Source organism: Sinocyclocheilus rhinocerous, unplaced genomic scaffold (genome assembly GCF_001515625.1).
Source record: "Sinocyclocheilus rhinocerous isolate Xijiao unplaced genomic scaffold, SAMN03320098_v1.1 scaffold200, whole genome shotgun sequence".
NCBI classification, from domain to species: domain Eukaryota; kingdom Metazoa; phylum Chordata; class Actinopteri; order Cypriniformes; family Cyprinidae; genus Sinocyclocheilus; species Sinocyclocheilus rhinocerous.
Genome location: NW_015641014.1, coordinates 2,104,000 through 2,120,121, shown reverse-complemented (window position 1 = coordinate 2,120,121; position 16,122 = coordinate 2,104,000). Strand labels below are relative to the sequence as shown.

Sequence of the window (16,122 nt, the reverse complement as noted above, 5' to 3'; positions counted from 1 at the left end):
AGTTAGAGGGTCAAATAAAGATGGAAGAGATGTGTTTTTAGCCGATTCTTGAAGATGGCTAAGGATTCAAATCCGTGTATCATTCGATCATTCGTTTTTTTATTTAATATTGAAAGTAGAAAAATGAGAAAACGGCTCCTTTTTCGTTTTTTTGTTTTTTTCCAAAAAGCGAAAAACGAGAATTCAGTTCAATTTTCGTTTTTCGTTCATGGGTGGAAAAATGAATAAACAGCTTGAATATTCAATTTCTACATGTGGGCGGGAATTAAACGCCCCTTTCTGCTGATTGGTCAGCCGAAGATCAAACCGTGCCTTCATCAGTTCTTCTGCAGTATCACGCAGCAGAATAATAGTCCTCCACTGCTGCAGTTGTATGGATTCTTAAGCATTTATTGCAACTACATTTCATCTTTTTTTCATCAAACAAACAGGCTAATGAATAGCTCGACACAACTCGTACCGGGGCAGAGTCTAGACAGGGCTTTCTTCTGTGTAGACCAGCAGTTCTTAAAGTGATAGGGGGTACGAGAAATAATTTGCTATAGCCTAAAGTAATTCCAGACTGTAAAGTCGCTTTTTTATCATGATACATAGGCCTACTGTGATTTATTCCAAAGTGACTTATATGATGATTTTAATGTAAAATAATCTAAATGAAGCCTTTTAAAAGACGAGTATTCCCTGTGGTTCATGTTTGTGGCATGAGCCAGAAAGATGCTCAAGTAGACAACAACGCAACTGACATGTTCAAGGCACAGAAAGGTATTAAGGACATCATTAAAATAGTCCATGTGACATCAGTGGATCAACTGTAATTTTACGAAGTTACAAGAATACATTTGTGTGCAAAGAAAACAAAAATAACGACTTTATTCAACGATTTCTTCTCTCCGGGGACAGTCATCCGCCATTATCAACGTATGCGCATTGCTTTCCTGTGCTTGTCAACAAGGCACAGCACATGCGTGTTCTACATCAGCAGCACCACACGTATGCGTCAATAATGGCAGAGGACTGTCCCGGGAGAGAGGAAATTGTTGAATAATGTTGTTATTTTTGTTTTCTTTGTGCACAAAAAGTATTCCCATAGCTTCGTAAAATTACAGTTGAACCACTGATGTCACATTGACTGTTTTAACTAGTGCTGTCAAACGTTTAATCGCGATTAATCACATCCATAATAAGTTTTTCTTTACATAACATGTGTGTACTGTGTATATTTATTATGTATATATAAATACACACACTTGCGTGTATATATTTAAGAAAAATATGTGACGTTTATATATTAAATAAATGTATATATAATATAAATTATATGAACATAAATATATACATATAAATACATGTAAATATTTTTAAAATATATGCTGTATGTGTGTGTATTTATATATACATAATAAATATACACAATAAACACACATATATTATGTAAACAAAAACTTTTATTTTGGATGCGATTAATCATTTGACAGCACTAGTTTTAACCATGTCCTTAATACCTTTCTGTGCCTTGATCGTGGTAGGACCCTTGCTGTCTATACAGGGTCAGAAAGCTCGCGGATTTCAGCAAAAATCTTAATTTGTGTTCCGAAGATGAACGGTCTTATGGGTTCTGAACTGAATTTAAATTTTTTGGTGAATTATCCCTTTAAAATATTTATTTATAATAATTATTTTATTATCTGTTTTTTTTTTTTGAGTATTTCCTTCTGTTCACTCTCATTGTCATCATGACCTGAGCTCACTGGTCAGAAAAGACTTAGTTTGAACTGAACAGCCAATAGCATAACAATGATGAATGAAACTAGAAATATTTACTTTTAAGACTAGTTTTCTTTTTTATTATTTTTTGTGACTATATCAAGACTACAGCATAACAAATAAAGCAACAAATGAGACCAAAAATGAAGCCTCAATAAAAAATATATTTTAAAAAATGTATGCACTTTAATAGCTTAAAATCATCATGCATAAAACAGTTTTACTCATGCAATATGACATATTTCCGAGTGAAACAGAATAATAAAAAGAAAAAAGTAAGGTTTCATTTCATCCTTAAGGAAAAGTGTGTCATTATCATATTAATGTTAACCTGCATGAAATTGCGCTAACTATTAGCAAGACTGTAAAAAAGTGATGTCAGCCGAAAGGGAAAGTTGTTTCAGTGGTGAAGCAGAATGTTTTTAATGAAAGCTGAAAATTGTTTACTTAACATGCACTGCAGAATCATTCACAATAACAGCATAAATGTGTATTTGGAAAGTAAATATGGTCAATTTGGGTTTCATGCTGGCTTAGTAATTTCACTTGTTCATTATAACAATCAGTCCTGATGAAGTGCTATTTTTATAGCCACTGGACAATCCGTTCTAAATTGAGCATAAACGAAACTGGCCTAAAGAAAAAAAAATAAATGGAGAAATGTTGGAAAATGTGAGCTGAGGTCTGAGGCTGGTGCATTATAATATCAAACACCCAACGCTGCACTAAGTCTCTGTATGTAGGAAATGAAAAGCGCTTGGGCAGATGCCTCCTGCGGTTCTCTCTGTCACTATGCTGGAGGTCACTGCTCTATTCCTTGGCACTTTGTGAGAAGCAAACCCATGCATTCTCCAATTATTTTCTTAAAAGGCCAGTTACTGTGGCAACCAGGCCAACATGTTTTGTTTGCCATGGCGGCAGGCCAACTCAAACCTTTAAGCTGTTCAAAGCAAGCTCACACATAATGGGTGACTGCTCTTGTGGTTTCAACCTTACACCTATACTGCACTGTAAAATCCAATAGTTTACCTTACTTAGATTTAGTTAGTTATCTTTACTTAGTTGTTATACTTACTAGGTTTTATTAAGTTACAGCTACTTTCAAGGCAAATAAAACTATTTACTTACTGTTTTGAGTGACGCTTACTTAAAATATTCAAGTAGCCACTAAGGAACCAATTACATTAATAAAGCAGTGAGAGGCAGCAGTGCACTAATATGTTGCTAATGTGCAACATAACAACAGAAGAAGAAGAAAAGAAAAAGAGTCTTAATAGACTTTTCACCCATTTCCTCCATGTCTGCAGTTATCTTTCACTAGTTGCAGTCACTCGTTTCCCAAAGTCATATTGAATGTTGAATTTTCAATACAACTGAAATATTTGAGAGAACATCACATAAACTAACTTCATAAATTGATGTTGATTTTCCTAAAATGTGTGGGTTTTTTTTAATTCACCATTATAGTGATTATCGTTCCCTTTGGTTGGGCACTTTGAACTTGGTTTATGTTACTATAATTATCTTCCTGTTAATGCAGCAATGCATCATGAAGTCAGAGTTATTAGATTTCAAAGGAAGAAAAGTAATAAATAGGCTGCTTTTAGAAGGTAACTTATTCTCTAATTAAAGCATTAGTGTATTGTTTGGGTGTGTTTATTAATGAACTTTCTCGAACTTGATTTTTCATAAATACCTTGAGATGCTTTTGATTGGGTTTATATAATCCTTAAATAGTGTGGGGTAACATGCTAAAGTCACACACAGACTTAAACATTCAGCACGTGAATCACAACAATGGTAACAATTCAATTTCATTTATTTTCATTAATTGTAACAATAACCATTTTATTTGCTCTTGTTGTTGTACTACTTCTGACACAAGACAGCAAATAAAATTGTCAAATAAAATCAACAACTGTAAAACAAAGCAACTGCATAATTTATTCATGCCGCAATGCACTCTGGGAGTCAGTGAGTATCTATACTAAGTCATGAGTAAACCTAAATGAAAGGATCAAGTACCCCCTACAGTTCTTTTTTAGTTACTAGAACTCTCGTATAAGTAAACTATACTAACTAAGCATCTGTCAGTACAACATACTATTCCTATTTCACTTTACTTCGTTTTTTCAAGGCAATCGGTTTGCATGCTTTTTTTTAAGTAAGCCCAACTAATTAGATTTTACAGTGTGATATCGCACGCACAAAGAGCTCCAAACATAACTTAATGATAACATCGCTTTACTTAGAACTTCATCAGTTGGTTAAAAATAAAGTCATCTGCAAAGTAGTGTTGCTTTCGTCAACGAAAATTATGACTAAATATCGTCGTCAACGAACCTTTATCACGTGACGAAAACGAGACGAGACGAATAAAGATGTGACTATAGAAATGTTTCACATATTATTTAAGTATCTCAAAGATACAGAGTTAATGAACAGGATTTAAAGAATCACTACAAATTTTTTTTTTTTTTAGTTTTCCTTTAACGTCATTGAAATCATTTAATATTTCTATATTCAAAATTTTACATTTAAAACATTAATACCATCATGAATTTATGGATTTATTTGCACTCATTCCACTTCTGAGCCTCATTAAATGTCTGAAAGTACATCAAGCCACTTTTGTGTTCTTCTGTGCCACCTCTACAAACTAATTTTGTTAATACTGATTTAATTTGATTGGTAACTTATATTTCTTATTCTACTTGTTCTTATTCTGTCGTTTTAATTAAATTTTTTAAAAGGCTTATAAAATATCATTTTTTTAAAGAATTTGACAGAAGATGACATACTTTTAATAAAGTTAGAGGAGTCAAATATCCCCTCGTAATGGGAAGGCTACTTTTTGATAAAATTCTGGATAATTGTTTAGAAGGTGCTCCTAAAATTTTGAACGTGCTCCTAAATTTTTTAAGTTAGGAGCACAAGTGCTCCTAAAAAGAAAAGTAAGCGTAGAGCCCTGTACTATATTGACTGGGTTAAATAGAATTGCATTACTAAAAAGAGACTAAAATACAATTTTCATTGACTAAAACTAGACTAAATGTCATCAGTTTTCGTCGACTAAAACTAGACGAAAATAGTCATGGATAATTCTGACTAAAATAAGACTAAAATGCTCAGACTTTTAGTTGACTGAAACTTGACTAGACTAAAAAGAGTATGAACGTGACTAAAACTAATAAAAACTAAAATGACAGCTTCACACAAAGACTAGACTAAAACTAAAATTAAAACAGGCCGCCAAAAACAACACTACTGCAAAGGCTGTCGATCGAAATCCAATTCCAACTCGCCTTTACGCTTTTATTTTAAGATTTGTAGTGAAAAATAATTGTCTGTTCTCTGAGCTAAAAAACATTAGACACTGGTCATGAACATGTCTGAACTTTTTCACATTGTTGAGACTCTTATGCAACATGGATCAATTTTATGAGGCAGAATATTTTTGCTTTTGCTTTCCAGAGCACATAGAAGATAAAAGATGTCAGACTGAGCTCTCATGTCACATCAGCACCTACAGGACTTGAAGCATATTCTTACTCCTCCATCTATCTATATATCTATCCTATCTATTTATCATCCTTCTGTCTTTCTATCTGTCTGTCTATTCACATAATGCCACCGGTGCCTCCTCAATGATGTCGTGCTCAAGGATGGTGAGATTGGGAATATAGTTAGATGTGTCTAGGTTTCTTTAGTTGCATCACAGTGTACATCACAATCCAGTCTCTGTGCTTTCCACATAATGATTTATAATCACAAATGATTGTGAATCAAACCATAAAACAGAGTCGTTTTGATATCATCAGCCCTCAAACTAGGTTAAATGTTGGTGGTGGTGGTTGTTTTTTTTTTTGTTACAAAAAAAGTCAGTAAATGACATTGTTACAAATATAGCATCTCCTTAAGTAAATAAATGGATTAGCAATTCAAACAGATGATCCTTGGTTTGGCCTTAGGCTAGATTTAAGCACTACATATTGACAAGTACACGAAAGGTCATGCGCAAGTCCTTTTTCTTATCAATTCTGATGCCAGATGAATGCAGAGTATTACTGATGCACATACACTGGCAGAACATACATGTATATAATGAAATACATATATGAAAAACAGCTCATCATCTCATTAAAAGGTGTTTGCACTGTAATGGACTTTAAGGAATCCTAACATGGAAGCAATATGTTACCCTGCACTGTAAAAAAAAAAAAAAAAGTAATTTTAAAGAAGTTACCCTACCATTCATCTATTTATATAAAATTACAAAACATGTCATTTGACTGCAAACTATTCTAAAACATTAAAAATAACATTTCTGAATTACCTTATAATTTGAAGTGAAAATGTATATTTAACAAGGCCATATACTTTTACAATAAAATATTGTTGAAATTATATTTTAATAATTAAGACTTAGAAACCACCTAAGAGACATTCCCACAAATCCTTCCACAAACCATCACTATTTGGATTTTATTTTAAAAGTTCTTTGTTATCAGTACATTTGACTATTTTATGTTGCATTTCATGTTATTTACTTAAAGTTTACGGCATTATTTTAGTGTCATTGGTTTTTGATGCTGTGTATATCTTTACATAGCTGTATAGAGGCCAATTTTGATGAACAGTCATCATGTGGCCTTTTCACTGCACCACCTGTACAATTATCATCACATTGTAGAGATTTTAACAGCTCAAATACGTTGGAATATTAATAGTATATGGTTTAATGACATATATGCAGTTAAGAACTATAAATGAACGTAAAATACCAAAAAAAAGTCATGTTGTAACATAGGCTAATCACTATATTTTCATGGTAAAGTTCTAGCAACCACAACTTGTTTTTTATTATAATTATTTATCGTAAACTTATCATTTACGTGTTTTTCCCCCGGCAAAATTCATTTAATTCTGACAAAGACCGTTAAGGCTTACCTTCGCCGAAGAAATGCGCTTGAATCAAGAAGAGCAGGAAAAAGCCCACCGCCGCTCCCGCGAGCGCCCACGCCACACGGAGATGCTGCATCTTTCTGAAGACCGGATGCGTTTACAACAGCACATCCATCCCGGCTCAACACTGAGTAAACATTCCCTTATTCTCAGGAGGAACAGGCTGAGTAAGGACACTTTCCATGCGGACAAGCCTCTGCTGGTAGTGCGGAACTGCTCAGCGACAGGTTTCTATTCGGAGAGATTAAAGTTCAATGCAAGAGAGTTTCAACGCGGCATCTGACACTTCGCGTCCCGTTAACCGCTGCATAGTCTCTCGCTCACCGCTCGTCCCAAAAATTTAGCAGGCACCGCGCCGCATGTCTTCACACATCCACACGCGAGCCTCGAGCTGCATAAACAACTGTCGCCCCCGGAATCCCGTTAAAGTCCAGGAAAAGACCTCACATGAGTCCAGCCTCGCGCGTCGTTCCGTTGAGTTGCCAGCATAAACTGTGCGGACGCGCGTGCGTCTCCTGTTTAACTGGGGCTGCGGGTCTGCACGCGAGTTTCGTCTCGGTTCAAAATCGACGTCATCACTGTTAAATCTGTCAATCTCTGGGCGATTCCACTTACAGAGCGCGCGGGAACACCTGCTTACAGTAGGCCAACAGACATGTTTTATTACGAAAATGTTTTTTTCTCTTTAATTCTAAATGCATAGATGCAGTATTAAGATTTTTTTGTCTGTTTTTTCTTTTCTTTTCATCTAACAGATCAGGAATACCGCAATCGATCTGGTGAAATTCACATTTAATATGCTGTTTTTTAGATCAAAGGGGAGTTAGCATTAATATGAATACACTGTAAAATGTTAAAATTACTGTTAAAAAATGTCAGTTGCTAGAACTTTGCTGTAAAAATTCAGTGATGGTATTACAAGCATTTTAGTGACTGTATATTTTATATTCTTAATAGTATAACTTAATAGTATGAAAGTGGTACTGATAATCTTTCATGCAGTGTAAGGCCACACATTCAATCAAACAAAAATAAACACACCAGGGTAAATTATATAAATATCAACTAACATGAATGCAACACAAAACCCTATGAAAAAAAGTCAGAAGGGACCAGTGGGGTTATTTTGGACCCCATTGACTTTAATTGTATGGACATAAGCAGTTGTCATTTTTTAAAGTATCTTATTTTTTGTTATACAAATGTTTGCTTTTTTAATTTTAAAGGGTACCCCATAGTTTACATATGCAAGTCAAAATTCTTACATTTTCCATCTTATATCTATGTACGTAATTGCATATAGGCAATGTTAAATATCACGTTGACGTTCAGATTTATATTTAGTAAGAAAGTAAATATCAAGTTGCCATTTCCGAGGTGATTTTATCCATTACAGTACATGCTATTTATAACAGTGACAATCCCACTGGATCATCAACGTGAGGTTAGGTATACACACAATCTAGATTAACATTAAAATTAAAAAAATATATATGCATCTAATTTAACACATATATGCATTCCAGTAGAAAGACTTGGCGTCTCATACTTATTAGTTTTAATTTTGAAGGTTTTTTCTAAAACTTCTCTAAAAAGTCTTCTTCATTCAGTGATGGATAGCTATTTGCTTTGTCTCTTGATGATATAATTAATAGTGATCTCTTTTAATGCATATATTCAGATTTAAAAGTAATCCATTTTCTCTGCCGTTGATGTCACTTTTCATATTATTCCCAAGTACAGCTGTCCACACATGACATCCCATCACATTCTCATATTGTTCTCACGTACTCCGAGCTTCAGTAGAAGAATGGCAATCAATCAGCGGGGACCCAATTAAATATGTTCAGAATACCGCACCACTGCAAAGTCAAGCTGCTACTGAAATATCCTGCCCTATAATAACATGTTCCCCCTGTGTTGCCAATATATCTCCAACAGATCTAGTCTTTTTTTCTCCCTCTCTATCTCTCAATTTCCATTTTGTCTAAGGGGAATATCTATATTTGACTCTGCAGTGTTTGTTACTGTATGAAAATATGTGGCGGGACAATAGACCCAGATCCAATTTATTAAGCGTGGTTTCATTTACTTACTTTTTACATTTGTTTTCCATAGTAACTGTAACGTCTCAGTGGAGACACTGGAAAGTGATATTGGTGTATATATAAGCAATATGAGCCAGACCCAGTACCCCATTTTGTTTTCAATTTTTGGTGGATGAAAGGTTCATTTATTCACACCAACACAGTTCCAGCTTGCGAATGACAGAAACCCATGGGAATCAAATGTTTGAGTATGAATATTTATATTCATCAAGTATTTAGCAACAGCTATTATGGAGAAAATAAACAATGTGATTTAAAGATCACTGAAATTCTACATCAGATAAATACCTTGAACTGAACTGAGAAACTCAACATTTCAATTCATAGACTTAATCTCTCAGATCAATGCAGGGACAAGCCACTGTTTGCCCTTTTTAATCTAAATCCCTTTCCTTGATTTGGAATCAGAAATCCATTTGTTCAGAGAACGTCTAAAATAAATTACGAGAAGAGCATCAGCACTAAACTTTAGATTTGAAATGAGAAAGATTACTTACTAAACATTTATCTCATGCTAATGAGAGCATTGGATACCAGATTAATTAAAGGGAGAGTTCACCCAAAATGAAAATTCTGGAATACAATGGAAGTCTATAGGAACTGAAAATGTTTAGTTACTAACATTCTTCAAAATATCTTCTATGTTCCACAGAAGAAAGATTTTCATGCAGGTTTGGAAAGACACGAAGGGCATTAAATACAATACACTTTTTGTGCTATATTCCACATCTTCTGGAATCATATGAAAGATTTATGTGAAAACAGATCCAAATTATGTAGTATTCACTGATAATCTTGTAGTGTTTCACTGATACAGTGCAGTGGGCTGTTAACCATAGCGACCGAATAATTGAATCAATGAGTTGAACTTGAGATCCAAACCGTTTGAGTGCAAAACTCAGGGTATTTAAAAAACAACAACATGTGCTATTGTGTTTTACAGTCAGGATAAAAATAAAGTGGAAAAAAAAACATGTTTATGAATCTTGACTCACACCATCTTCCTGTCTGAGAGCCAAGGGCGCTCTCACCTGCACTGTAATGTTATGCAGCATTTCTGTCACCGTTATCACTGCAACACTCTGGGGGAGCAAAGCGCAGACCACCGCTTGACTGCTGAATGTCCCTAAAGCACAGTTTACACTCCACAATACATTTGTCATCATGGCGAGTCTCCTTATAATCAATATCTTTGTCATTGTCAGAATTAGTCACAGGGCCTCTCCTCTGACCCTGGGAATCCTGCACCTTGATGAATCTGTGAAAATGAAGTCTAGCAAATCACATCTAGTGAGCAAAGCAATGATAGTGTAAAAGTCACAAATTGCTCTGGAAAATACTCTCATTTAAAGGAACCCGTTCAGCCAAAATTGTAAACCCTGTCATTAATTACTCACCTTCATGTCGTTCCAAACATGTATGGCTTGATTTATTCCATGTAACAAAAAATAAGATAATTTGAAGAATTTCAGAAGTGGTTTTTGTTCATACAAAAAGTCAATAGAGACCAGTGGGGTTATTTTGGGCCCCAAAGACTTTCAATGTATGGACAAACGCAGCTGTCATTCTTTATTCATTCATCTTATTTTTTTGTTACACAAAAGTTATGAAGTTAAAGTGGTCATGACATGAGAAATCAAATTTGCCTTGATCTTTTGGCATATAAGAGGTCTTTGTACCATTAAAACATCCTGCAAGTTTCATAGCTTAAAACGTCCTTCTCAATATAAACAAAGCATTTATTTAATCAAGCTCCAAAAACGGCTCATTTTGGATCCGAGGGGCAAGGTGACATCACCTGAGCGCAGTCATTTGCGTGAACACCACCTCCAGAGCAACACATCGACGAATAGTCATCTTCTCATCATAAGCACCACCCACTGGCGTTCAGTCGCTTAAAGGGTTAGTTCACCCAAAAATTAAAATTAGTCCATAAATTACTCACCCTCAAGTCCGAGGTGTATATGACTTTCTTCTTTCAGACGAATCCAGTCGGAGTTATATTAAAAATTGTCTTTGATCTTTCAAGCTGTTTCATGGCACTCAGCGGGTGTTGCAGTGCTTCAGTCCAAAAGAAGTTAAATAAAAAGCGCCCATCCATAAAAAATGTCTCACATGGCTCCGGGGGGTGAACAAAGGCCTTCTGTAGCGAATCGATGCGTTTCTGTAAGAAAAATATCCATATTCAAAACGTAATAATCACTTTAATGTAGCTTGCGCCAACAGTTGTACACGGAAGCAGTTCCAGGCTGATGAGGTATGGGGTCAGCGTTGCGCATTGTGTACAACAGTGAGCGCAAGCTACATTAAAGTGATTATTATGTTTTGAATATGGATATTTTTCTTACAAAAACGCATCGATTCGCTACAGAAGGCCTTTGTTCACCCCCCGGAGCCGTTTTTGGGTGAACTAACCCTTTAACAGCTGACACTTGATCACGCTGAATGCAAATAGAAATTACAATCACTGCAGCTATCTTGTCTACACTGGATACAGTATACAGACGCGCGTTCACTTTCTGACACAATCCACGCACTCGAGTCTGTCATTAATCGGACAAATGGATTGAAAGAACGTTCGCTTTGACGCGTTTGGTTTAAACAGCTTGTTTGCGTTTTTGTACAGATATCAGTAGGATCCCAGCATAAGGAACAAGTGGATAGTTTATTTTTAATGGCATCCTGGATCGTGTCTGAGGATTGATCAGAGAATTTTGTTTTGTAAACAAGGCACAGTGTCATGGAGAGTTCACAAAGAAACATTTGTTGAAAGATGAAGCGGTACTAGATCTAAATGATTTAATAATGCTTTGTCTGGAAATGACCGTTTTATTTTGATCATGTTGTCAAAACATGCAATAGCGAGGGGGCATTGATAGTGTTTCCTGCAATGACGTTAGCCAATCATAACCGTGTCCGATTCCTGAGAAGCCTTAAAAGACCCACCCCTTAAAAACAGGCAATTTCAGAGAGAGGTTCAGAATGAGGGTTGAAAATAATCTTTTTTTTTCACATATTTTTTTTTTTTTTGTGCAAAAAAAAACACAAGGAACATTAAAATAATAATTTCAAAAATCCATGTCATGACCCCTTTAAAGTGATGTTCAGTCTCTAGTGTGACATTTCAGCATGTGTTCAACAAACTAAAGTAACTGCATTTTGGGAAAATCCAACCTGATCTGATAAGAAAACAACGATTTTACAATTTGGTAATTTTGTATTAATCTGTATTATTGGATTCATACAAAAACCTATTATTTTTAGAAAAAATCCCCTAAATAACGAATAAGATTACTTGAATTCATACAAATTCACAACCAGTTCAATAAAATAAAATAGTTATGAATTCCCATGAGATTGTGTTGGTAAACGCACATAACAAATAGTCTGAACAGATAAGATTCCTCTGTTTGTCACACAAAGCTATCATATGACTTCTGAAGATCTGGATTATATTGCATTACTCATATAGACTACTTTTATGATGCTTTTTGTCATTTTGAAGCTTAACAGCTCCAGTCATCACTTTCATTATATTAAAGTGGCCAGAATATTCTTTTAAAAAATCATCTGTTCAAAATCATACAGATTCAGCACAACATGAAAGTGAGTCATTTCTGGAAGAACTATCACTTTAACACAAGACAAAAGCACATCCGATTAGAATGACAATGAATAGCAGGTGAAATGGCTCACAGCTTTCGAAATCAAACACATTTGATGCTGATGTGCAGATGTAAGACTTTGGTGTTCGAACCACAGGATCGTGGCTTCTAGAGTGTGAAAACTTCATTCCAATTCAGCATAATTAGTCATGACAGATTTTAACCAAACAAAATACAAGAAGCTTGAAGAGGAGAAGAAATTGATACACTTTAAGGAAATTCCACCCCCAACCAATGTCTAACCGCACAGCGCATCCTTATTACAGTTTGGGTTGTGCAATCCAGTTTGGATGAATCCCATTAAATGTGACATCCGCCTTCACAATATGCATTCCAGTAAATCTGCTGCATTTCAGCAATGTTTTTTCACCGTTTCAAGATATGTTGATCCATATGGCATTCAAATCTCAGGCTCTTGTTTAGTTAAACTGGAACCATACATATATAAAACTGCATTGTGGAGCTGTAACTGTATCCTTTGATATGAGCATGAGCGATGTGTTTCTGCTGTCAGAGGTAATCAGAACGAATTAAGCCTCACAGTTTTACTCCCAGACAGTCCGAAAGAAAAGCTGATGGTATCCCAATCAAAGAGAGGTGGGAAACTGTGACAAGTCCAGATACGTTGAGTGATAAGAAGGCAGGGGCTCTTCTTCTCTCGCCTGCCCGGAAAGACTTTTGTAATCAATCTACGCAGACTAATTCGGGCCAGACTCCAGTGTTTCAAAAGAGGTGGAGAAGGGAAGTGAGAAATGGTCTGACAGGCCAGTGTAAAGCTGTAAAGTCATGGGTCTGCAGTGCAGTACATTTTCATACCCCCATACATGTATGGCTTAATATAGTGGATAAAATATTAAATTCAATTTGTAAAGTTGGAGCATATTAATTAGTCACTAATGCAGTGGACAAGCTATTTTAGTTATTCATGGTGTGATGGTGTTACATGAAGTGCAATTTGATGTAACAGTTATTTTTAACCATAATTTGATTGGATTGTCCACTTTAGACTTGCCACGGTGAAAAATTTTACATTGGCTAAAAATATCAGAGAGCTAAGAATGAAACTTACTTACAGTAACAACAGTTCCTAATAAAGAGTTTGTGAAACAGTACATTTCCTAAATGAGCACAACGAAAGCCAGATGTTATTTAGTGAATTATCAAAATTACACAACAAAAGACGTGACTTTTATTTGTCTTGAACAACTATGGTCAGAAAAAGTAAGCGGTATACATTTTAAGTGTGTAACGTATCAATACAGTGAACAAAACAAAGCATAGATATCAATATCACCACATTTAAAAAAGCCAAGACTATTGTAGGCACGAACAAACTCACAAAGAATGACCCCTGTATGCATGTTGGTTGAGGTTTAGTGAACAACACCAAATTTAGGCCTATTATTTAACTTCCTTTTTTAATAGTATTTTTCATTAAATTTAATGTAAAAAAAGTTTGAAGTTTATCTGACTACCTTGGATTATTATGTAGGCTATTATGCGACGAAAACAGACCATGCGCTAGATCACAGCACCATGTTGCATCCAACCAATATTACTGATATAGTCAGTTTCAACTATAGTTGACTAAAACTAAAATCGTAGAAACTTTCTTTACATCAAATAAGATCAACTTTAACTAAAATAAAATACAAAAAAAACATTTAATTTCTGCAATAGCTGCCAAGGCAACTTTTTTTTTTTCATTTATTTAACTTGATGAAACAACTAAACCTGAAATAAAAATTAATAAAAACTATGTAGACATATTTAAAAAAAACTAAATGACTAAAACTTTCGAATAAAAATAAAGCGAAAATATGAAAATAAAAACTAATTCAAAATATTAACAAAAAAATATAGTATCTCTATGATAGCAAAATAATGGTGGTAATTGTCACAAGCCATGTGTGGGTTTTTTAAAATTATGTATTTATGACAATAAAGATTCTACAGTATTTACCATTATCTTCTATTGTAATGGACAGATATGTAGCTCTCTCAAAATATGTCATTAAAAACCCTTGCTAATCATTATGTTTAAATCTTGCTTCAAAGAAAACTTTTTTGTTGTTAATTATTAATAATTCATGCATCAGCAGATTAAAAGAACATTTTAAATAACTACAATACTTTTGTTTGAATCAGTGTTGCCATTTTTGTCATGTTCTAGAGTGCCATGCACAAAATTTCTGACACATTTACTTTTACTTTGCAAACTCTCAATTTGTAACGTCTTCCTCTTTATTTCCTGTTTAGCCATTTTACTACTTCTGCCTGTTTCTGAAGGTCTGTTTTTACCCTTTTAGAACAAAACAAAATTACAACACAGTCATCTTTTACTTCAAGTTATAAAGTCAAAAGGTACATGACAGAAAAGACCTCATGTGTAAAGTCAATATTTACTGACTGAAACAGCAGTGCCCTGGTCAGTTCGGAGGACAGATGGATGATCTCAAAGAGAAGGTAAGTGTGGAAAAGCAGATCTTTCTCTAGTTCTGAAGTGTTTTCCATGCAGGGCAGGACAGTATTATTATGGACAGTATTGATTTGACAGAACTAGCATTTTGCCCATTGACCGTGATGCACCGCTGTAGCGAGTGTTTATGAAATGGATAGCATGTGTGAAATTAATTATTGACAGATTCAAATATGCCATCCACAATGGCGTAAATGTGGATGGTCAGCAGTTTTTGACAAACGCTGTGGATAAATCATTCAGACAAGATGTAGTGACAAGCAACTGAGCTTAAAAAGGTTTTCATGCGAATGATGCAGATGTAGATTATCAAGTTATTATCAAGTAACGCTGTATTCACTTGGCTTGTCAAAACATAGCCGACATCTGTGACCACATTTCTAAAGTGATACATCATTCGGCACAGTGTAAAACTCTGCCGATTTCCAACATAATCACTATGGCTGTGCAGCGATTCAAAGGCAAAACCTCAGTCGGATGATTCTATGAGCAATTACTGAAAAAGAGATTGCTTATTAAAATCTAATATCATGTAAAGGATCAGTAAAATGAAATAGAGATTTGACTAAAATATTGTTTAGGCCAGAGATGTAATCACGAAAAGGCATTCCACCGAGGATAACTCAATTTTCTCAAACTGTTGGCAGCATTACCACCAAATTGAGAGAGAGGAGAAAAAAGTTAATGTGCTTATAAAAGATGGGCCACTTTATGAATTTTACTGCCCACAGGTCAGATGGGAATACATTCATTCTATATTCAGTGCAGAATTTATACCAGTTTCTCGTCGTTGCTATGCAAAGCACACAAGAACATTTTCAAGGCAAATCATAAAGCATCTGCCCTTCAGTGGCGAAGATGGAGAAACAATTCTGAAAAGGTGTGTATGCCTCTATGTGTGTGTGTCTGTCCTTTAATACTTCTCTCAGGACATGCCATTTTAATTATCGCTTTGTATAAAGGTCAATGACATGATGCTCATTTTTTATCCAGATATATTAATTTATTCAAAAATTCTTGCAATTTATAAACTTAATGACTTGAATATACCTCTTCTATCTTAAGCATGTTTTTCATTTCTCAATTAAAACTCATTTTGATATTTGGGGTATATTTAAAAAAAAAAAAAATCAGGGTTGTG

General features: G+C 34.8%; 1 protein-coding gene across 2 annotated transcripts in view; it reads right to left on the bottom strand.

The window, feature by feature from the left end:
• The window catches only part of LOC107753604 (protein FAM19A5-like), a 52,880-nt gene that overhangs the window by 28,471 nt on the left and 8,287 nt on the right, over positions 1-16,122 (bottom strand). Inside the window, exon 1 of one of the 2 annotated variants that reach the window (XM_016569806.1) lies at positions 6,715-7,213. The exons of the other annotated variant lie outside the window; for it this stretch is intronic. Within the exon in view, the coding sequence (XP_016425292.1) occupies positions 6,715-6,805 (91 nt within the window). The 5' untranslated portion in view covers positions 6,806-7,213. Of the gene's footprint in view, positions 1-6,714; positions 7,214-16,122 lie in introns of those variants that run through there. 2 annotated transcript variants of the gene reach the window in all.